The sequence below is a fragment of the Cottoperca gobio genome, chromosome 9, assembly GCF_900634415.1.
Source record: "Cottoperca gobio chromosome 9, fCotGob3.1, whole genome shotgun sequence".
Classification (NCBI taxonomy): domain Eukaryota; kingdom Metazoa; phylum Chordata; class Actinopteri; order Perciformes; family Bovichtidae; genus Cottoperca; species Cottoperca gobio.
Genome location: NC_041363.1, coordinates 26,641,177 through 26,649,863, shown reverse-complemented (window position 1 = coordinate 26,649,863; position 8,687 = coordinate 26,641,177). Strand labels below are relative to the sequence as shown.

The 8,687-nt window shown below is 39.2% G+C and overlaps 1 protein-coding gene across 2 annotated transcripts in view; it reads right to left on the bottom strand.

Moving 5' to 3' along the window:
- Positions 1 to 504: 504 nt before the first annotated feature.
- adam9a (ADAM metallopeptidase domain 9a) overlaps positions 505 to 8,687 on the bottom strand; it is a 50,733-nt gene continuing 42,550 nt past the window's right edge. Inside the window, exons 20-24 of one of the 2 annotated variants that reach the window (XM_029439146.1) lie at positions 8,116 to 8,263; positions 5,753 to 5,855; positions 4,669 to 4,698; positions 4,044 to 4,102; positions 505 to 3,678 (exon numbers count right to left, since the gene is read on the bottom strand). In XM_029439146.1, the coding sequence (XP_029295006.1) occupies positions 3,609 to 3,678; positions 4,044 to 4,102; positions 4,669 to 4,698; positions 5,753 to 5,855; positions 8,116 to 8,263 (410 nt within the window). In that variant the 3' untranslated portion in view covers positions 505 to 3,608. The remainder of the gene's footprint in view (positions 3,679 to 4,043; positions 4,103 to 4,668; positions 4,699 to 5,752; positions 5,856 to 8,115; positions 8,264 to 8,687) is intronic. The other variant, XM_029439147.1, reaches the window with a different exon arrangement.

Sequence of the window (8,687 nt, the reverse complement as noted above, 5' to 3'; positions counted from 1 at the left end):
TAAAATACATTCAGTTTTGGTTTGAGTCTGAACACAAAACCTGATTTTTAGGGAAGAAAGTAGAATATGACCGGACTTATTTTACCGTTGAAGTCAGCAGTCAGCAGAAGCAGTTCACTGACTGTAATTTGATGCTCTTGTGAGCTTCAGCTTCAGCTGCTCTCACGTCTCTAAATAACTTCAGTCCAAACAGTTTGTTCTCAAGACTTTTCTTTCCTCAGGAATAATATTCTGGGGGAAAAACTGATTATACTAGATCTCTCAAATAACAAGAGTCTCAAATATGGAGATTTCCTGCTTTTCTCTGTTTTATATCATATTAAAGTGAATGTCTTTGGGTTTCTACAGACACAACAAGACATTTAAAGACAACAGACTTCTTGAACTTTGAGAAACTGGGATGGACATTTTTCAATATTTTCTGTCATTTTGTTGACCAAACAATGAATCAATTTAGCTAGAAAATAATCAGCAGATTAATAATATTCAATAATGAAAATAATCTTTAGTGGCAGCCCTAGGTTATAATTTTATTTTTTTGGCATGAAAAAGATTAAATGGCACAGTATTAGCCCTATTTTTTAAAATCTTCAGCCTGTTCACACCAATTTCTGTGCAAAAACACTCGAGACAGCAAATGAAAAAAATATACCAAAGCAGATAAAAATATCAAGATGATGTTCTCCTCACAGTCACGCATCCAGGTTCATTATCTGGATAAATATGCTAACAGTTCGTTAACAGCAGATGAAGCCGGTCAGACAGAAACAGAAACATTTGGTTTACTGGTGGTGTAAAAATCCCTGGTTTGAATGATACAAATGAACCCTCCGGTGTTGAGTGACTGTGATGCGGGCCGACGAACGTTCACACAACAAGAGAGAAACTAAAACGTCCTGAATGTTTTTAAATGTTCATCTGTAGTCAGGTGACGTTGGTGTTAAAGACAGCGGGGACGTCTGGACGCTTTCAGGACTTTAAAGCAGGTGTTCCAGTGGTGAGCCGTGAGTTCATTTCTACCTTTAAGACACTTCAACACTGTTACCTATTTTCAATCTGTGATGTTCAGTCAATTTAACAGTGTATGAGCTGTTGTATGTCATCTATATACCGTCACAGCCTTAATGTACCATCACCTGCAACTATCATAAGATTCCATTTCTAAAGCAGACACATTTTCCTTTTCATTGTGTGCATGTTGGTGTCTTACATAATAATCACTTATGATGCAGCACCTCATTTACCACCAACAATGAAACCATATAATGAAGCATGCATCAATATGTACTTCACTTTACTTAACACGTGCAATGATAACTTATAAACTTGCATGAACTATCATAGTTCACTATAATAGACTGAGGTTTTAGCAAGTTAGAATCTATTGCCTCGACTACGGCTCCACCTAACTGTGCTGTGTATTGATAAATCTATGGCGCTGTCCGTAGTGCTGAAACAGCAGACAGATTTGTAACTACGACTTGTTCTCTGAATCCCGCCCTTCCCAGTTTAGTTTTGGATCTAAAATGAATAAATCACTTACTGAAGATTCTAAACATCACAGGTAACAGATTTAAAAGTGTTGAAGTGTTTCAGGGGAGACTTGCTTTGTGATAAAACTAAATGAGGTGAGCGTACATTCCCTGCAGAAAGTCACAAACATCCATGAACTCATAGATCCAGATCAGAGTAGGTAAAACCCGGAAGAGCTCTGCACCCAGATGGTGTTGCATACTGTGATTTTACAATTCTGGAGAGAGAGAGCGCCGAGTGAACAAGGTGGTGGAGACCAAGCGCACCCGCACAAAGCAGCAGAGGTGCGTTACATTCCTATGACAGTGTTGAGCAGAGAGGAAGTGCAATCAGACGGTACCAGTGCTTTCATTCAGAGACAGAAAACAGAAAGAAAGAGGAGCAAGCTCCGCCTCCAGTGACCTCTGCGTCTTCAAACCAGCCAATCAGTGAAGCACTTCTCAGTACACGCAATTGACCGTTAGCTAAAACCTTATTGTTAAATTAATAAAAACAATTAAACAATGAAAATAAAAAACATTTAAATTCAGACAGACTATTTTTTTGTTCCAATGAGGGCGCTATATAGTGGTTACATTTTCACACTTAGAATTGGTACATTCAAATAAAATGGCGGAGAGTAAATATATAGTGATGGAGTTCATGTTAATTAGCTAGCTAGGTGCTAGAAAGCTGCCTTTTTAATAGCACAATCGCTGGTAAATTTGAGAAGCTGCTCCTGTCTGAAATCAAGGACCCATTGTTTAAATTAAAATTATTTTTTGATGGTAAATCTGGCACTAGTTATCATTTTAAACTGTATATAAGCCTTCTAAAAAATACAAAGCTTAATGTAGCATCAAGGCAGCAAATCTAATTAACAGGTATGGGGCTTGGTGAAGGATAAACTGACAATTATGTCAAATAAATTAGATGAATGTCTTGCTAAAATACTGATATTAATAATAATAGTCAGTACTTTATAGTACTAGCATAAGTGCGTGACATTTGGGGCACACTGTAAATACAGTAACTAGAACTACTTCATGGCCTTTTAAGTTTGCTCTTAGCAAGCAAATGTTTATTAGCAAGCTGGCTAGCTAAGTATAAAGTTACTAGTGTTAGCATGGTAATATACTGTTGCTAACTAACTAACTAAGATAGAAGAGCTAGCAAGCCAGCTTACTAACTAAATTAATTTATAAACTTTTTCTTGTTTCTAGTTTATGGGTTTACCTTTGTAAGCGACCCACTGATAGCGCAGTAGAGTCTCTCCTGCTTGCTCTGCCCGACATACGCTCATTTGCATATTAATGACGCCATCGTGCATTATTTGCATTAAACTTAGTGGTTGTCTCGGCTGACTGCCTGCACACAGCGCAAGAGTTGAGGAAGGGATAGATGAGCCGTGGACTGTGATTGCTCTGAGTCTGAGCAGCATGTATGAGTATTAATTACAATACAATACATTTCTCACTTTTAACCTGATGGTCTGAATAACTCGCTAACATGTAAAAGTTTCAACATTCAGAGGGAGGTATTTACTGATGTATTTTAATTTGTAGAACAAAATGTTAAAATCGCTTAAGCTTGTGTTAACTGCAGACATCATCTCAGACATCTAACCAAAAACCCATAAAACAAAACTATTGACTGAGACGAGAGAACCAGAAGTGCATTCCTGCAGTACTCTACAGCAGAGCACTATTGTGATGGTGACAAATGCAATTTTGATTGGGTAATAACAAATGTATCTAGTAATTGGCTTGTTGATGTCACAGGTAACTGTGGATGGAGATATGATTGGCTGGTTTGGTGACAAAAGAAAGAAAGAAAGAAAGTCTGTAGAGAACAGTTGATGCTTCAGAACAAGTCCCAGTACGTTCCTGTTTGCTCTGGTAAATTCCCATTCCAGTCTAACTGGGTCCAGGTTTAGGTCCAGTTCTTAGTCCAGAGCCGGCTGTCTTCCACCTTGGCTCCAGATTCCTTTCCTGTCTGCTAGGTAACCAGCTTTGAGTCGGTGGGGAGTGGGTTGAAGAGGGAGAGAAGAAGAGGGGGGGTTCACCCAGGTGTGGTGGGCAGGTCCCCCTGACTGGTTAAACAGGTGGAGCTGGGGCAGGTCTTTGAGGCACCAGAGGCTGAGATGCAGCAGAAGGTTTCGGTTTTCTGAGAGAGAGAGAGAGAGAGAGAGAGAGAGAGAGAGAGAGAGAGAGAGAGAGAGAGAGAGAGAGGGAGAGATAGTGGAGAGAGAGAGAGAGAGAGAGAGAGAGAGAGAGAGAGAGAGAGAGAGAGAGAGAGAGAGAGAGAGAGATAGTGGAGAGAGAGAGAGAGAGAGAGAGAGAGAGAGAGAGAGAGAGAGAGAGAGAGAGAAGTTAAAGTTAGCTTCAACTCTATCAAATTTAACTATTTTGACTTTGAATAGTTTGTCAACAAATCTCAACTCAAGGTCTTGAGTTTGACTTTCTGATGTACGTCGGTGTTTCCAGAAGCTGAACAGGGACATTTATATAACGTTGTGTCATTGTTCTTACAGGGGAGGAGGAGGAGGCCTCAGAGCGTAGGAGGGAGCTGTCCTGCTGGTCTCCACCACCTGATGATCACACAAACACACAGAGAAGTCAACTTAAAATATTTAGTCCAAAATGTTTCTAAATCTTCTGTACTTAAACGCACAATATTTCATTTGCTCAGCCTGTTAATGTAATATGTATTCTGAAATGGGTCATTCTGCATAATACTTTTACTTTTGGTACTTTAAGTACATTTTGATGATCATCCTTTTATTTCAATAAGATTTTGAATGTCAGACTTTTACATGTAACAGAATATTTCTACTCTGTGGTAATATTACTTTTACTGAAGTAAAACATTTGAGTACTCCTTTTACCACTGAGGAAGTGAATGTTTTAAAAACCTGAAAACAAACACACAGAATGTAAAATAAACTAAACAAAGAATATTCTCTAAAAGCAGCAGCAAGCAGATGCAGTTCAGAGCTCTACAGCAGCAGGACTACAGATTACAGTAGCAGGACTACAGATTACAGTAGCAGGACTACAGATTACAGTAGCAGGACTACAGATTACAGTAGCAGGACTACAGATTACAGTAGCAGGACTACAGATTACAGTAGTAGTATTACAGAGAGTATTTTACCTCCTGCGGTGGCAGTAGCTGAGCGTGGTGCTTCACATGGAGAGAGAGCAGAGGATGTGAGGACTCATTCATTTTAATTAGTTGTAATAACAAACACACACATTCAGTCTTCTAATGTGTTTATCACACATCTGATCTTTTTTTATTAAAATCAGATTTGTCTGTTCAATACACCCTTTTTTTCATATGGACTATCTGGCAATCAGAAAATCCATTGGCATGAGTTTCAGAGTCAAGTCAAAATTATTTTCTGATGAAAATAAAAAGAGTAGGCCTGAAACTTTAAAATCAATTCACAACATTGTCCTCTTTGTAATAATATGACTTCTCGTCTTCAACAGAATAGGATTATTTAATTAAATTTAAATTAATAAATACTGACTGACTGGAAAGAATTTCAAGTGGGCTGAGGGGTCACTGGTGGGTGATTGGACTCAGCAGCACTAACGATGAGTTTATTAATCGACTGTTGATTAACAGAAGCAGCTAGTCATCTATGAATTAACTAAGTAGTCTACAGTTTTACAGGTTCATCTACAGATTAGATCATTTATAAGCGAGCTATTCAAAACAAGACTTCACTTATCAGCATCTTAAATGTATGAAATTGAACTATGTTAATTGTTAATTGTTGTTGTTGTTGGGCATACACAAATTGAAAAGATGACGTCATTGTTTCCCAAACGCTCCGTTTAACTTGTCCAAACAGACATAAATTAACGGGAGTTTTGAAAATCTGCACCTTAGAAGGTGTTTATTTTTAAATAAAAATCGCCTTTTTAGTGACCTGAAACTTTGTTTGCGGACAAGAAGCCAAGAAATTGAGGAAAATATTTGTTTTCAAAAATATCTGTATACGTGTACACAGCTCCTAAACCTGAGGTTTACCAGGAGGACAGTGACATCATCATCACCATCATCAGCGACCTCCTGATCAGCAGGTCACAGGCAGGTTTATTACATGTACATGTTTATTATGTCATTGTATCTGTGTTTACTGTCTACATGGTGTCTGCTAATGGGCGATTTACAGTGGAAAAAGGCTTGTAGCATCTACAGTATGACCTGTTGACGGTAAACTCACCCCGCCTCTGACGATGTTGTTGCCGTTGCCCCCAGCAACAGATGGAGGCTGCGCTCTGGGAGGAGGTCTGCTGGGATTGGCAGAAGCTACTGCGCCGTCAGCCCTAAAGTCAGGAAGTGACATAAGCTCAGTGAGTGCAGTCACAAGGCTTTCATAATAAAATAATTTTCACAACTTGTCACAAATACAATTCTAATAATATTAATTTCATCTGTTGCTATCTGCGCCGCTAAAAATACAAATTTAGCAGAGTGACTGCCATTCTGTCACAAACACTAGTTATTATAGGATTTGTGGTTTCTGGTCGGCGGCGGCGGGTGTGGTTGCTGAACTAATTGGTCACATGTGCGGGTGGCCGGTCTGTTACGGCAGTGGTTTCAACCTTTCTGTGGCCAAGGCACACCAAAGACCAAGCCAAAATCTCAAGGCACACCTGTGTTCATATCTGGGCAAAATACCCTCTATAACAGTTGGGGGAATATATATGTGTATGCTGTCGGAGCTCCGGTGCGAGTCCTGTCGGAGAAAATTGATAAAAAAAAAAAAATTGGATAATTTCCCACGGCACACGTGACGATCTCTGGCACAGTGGTTGAAAATCACAGTGGTTGAAAATCACTGCGTTACGGTATGGCACGTCGCAGTGCCAGGGCATCGGCGGATCTTGAAAATCAGACCCATGTAGTACTCTGGCACAGAGCACAGTTCTCAGAGCAGTTGTCAGAGTGTCCTTGAATGCAGCATAGAGGACAGTTTTAGAGCAGTTGTCCGAGCATCCTTGAACACGCATGAAGGACAGTTTTAAAGCAACTGTCGAACGCAGCACAGGGCTGTCAGTCTGAACTGATTATTAATAGAAACAACAGCTGAGTCGTCCTCCTCTGACAGCTGAAACCTTCTGGATGTGGAGGCATGGCAGCTGTGACTGGAGTCTGTGTCACAACATCTTAATTAATTAATCTAATTCATTCTATTTTATCTATCCAGGTTTTATAGCCTGAAAATCCTCAATCAGAGCTTTTAAAGCTTTTTCAAACAGGTCATGAAAGTCAAAGTCCTCTGACCTTTGGCTTTCATTCTGCACACGCTGGTTTTACTTGTACTGTTACTGTGTTATTTTTGAGCTGTATCAACTACTGATCATTTAAATATAGTGTAGGTACTTGTTGTCATTGTTGTTATTATCGTCAAACTACTGTTGTTAAATAAGTGGTTTGTTCTTGTAGTTTGCTTGTTTATTTTTTAAAGTTATATTTTTGAGCTTTTCATGCCGACAGAGAGAGGTGAAGATCGTGAAAGGGAGGGAGAGAGAAGGGGAACGACATACAGCAAATGGCCACGGGTCGGACTCGAACCTTTATATATGGGTCGCCTGTGCTACCGGGACGCCCTGCTTGTTTATTTTTGATCACATATGTGTTTTACATTAGGAAGTAATGTCCTGTGTGGACCCCAGGAAGAGTAGATCTTGGCTAATGGAATAAAAAAAGGTTGGTTAGCAAGGTTTGTGTTTTACTGACGAATGGAATAAAATATATATTTTTAAATAAATAGATCATCTAGTACCAGAAAGATGTTAGAATATGCGTATGAATTCTTGAGTTATGGCAAAAAATGTGTTTCGTGAGGTTGCAATGACCTTTGACCACCAAATTCTAATCAGATCATCCTGGTGTCTGAATGGACGTTTGTGCCTGAAGAAATTCCCTCAATGCGTTCCTGAGATCACGTTCACCAGAAAGGGACAGACACAAACATAATGATTGTGAAAATGAGGATTAGATTTTTATTTTTTTATTTTTTAAATAAAGAACGATTTACCACCATGCACATGTGCACACATTACAAAATGTGGCCATTCTTTTGTATGTTAAGCAGAAAAGGGGTCCGACATCACAGTGCAGTAGGATGGTTTATGCTCTTTCCAGTTCATCAAAAATACAGGACAATGCGCAAAATTGGTATGTAGGTTCATTTAATTTATTTGGGTACTGCTGCTGCTCAAAGTTCAAATTCGGCTGCACTAATGTGCCAAATGATTCAAGTCCATTTCTGTTACAAACTAAATAAAGGCCAACTTTCAACATTTCTCTTTTTTTCTTGTCATTATTTGCAAATTTGGTATTTATGTAGTAATTACAATATTCAGTAGCACAACGTAATGTTACTTTAAAATTGTGATACTGACTCTATTTTTAAACAGATAATTAGTAATTATTAGTTTCCTTCCCAACCCTGCATCCTACTCTGCTCTTTAGAGTAGCAACATTTGTGACATTCTGATGATCATCCATGATGGAGACTCTCCAAGTCAGAGTCAACAACCCTTATCATAACATGTGTTTGTGGATATTCAGACTCACTGGTATCCCTGTGACCTCTTCCTGCGGATCAGCCCGAGTCGTCGCAGCAGCTCGTTCCTGCGCAGGAAAACAAAGGCACCCAGAGCGAGAAGAGGAAGGACGAGGAAGAAGAAGACGAGCAGACCATCTCTGACGGACGTGTCTTTATCTGAGGACAGACACACAAACAAATCAAATGTTTGTTAACATCTATACTTTCAATAGTAAAACATCTTGGGGGTAGATTTTGGGTCCCATCTTAATGATGAGATGTGGCGAAACATTTTATTGAATGCAAAACAAATACATGTTGTAACAAATCCTATTGGATCCAATACAAGAGTTCTTTACGGACATGTAATCCCAGCTATCTGATGTAAATATGAGCCTCCATTATGTCTGAAATGTAACAATAGCTGTGGTACATACAGTATATCATCTTATGTGGTCGTGCATATGTGGTTTTGGCTGGCAGTCCAAAGCGAGATTAAGAAAGTAGTTGGGATACATATCATCATACCATTATGACAGACGTCTCTGTGTGTGTGTGTGTGTATATTTGTGTGTATCTGAGTTTCGATTATCTCGCCGGT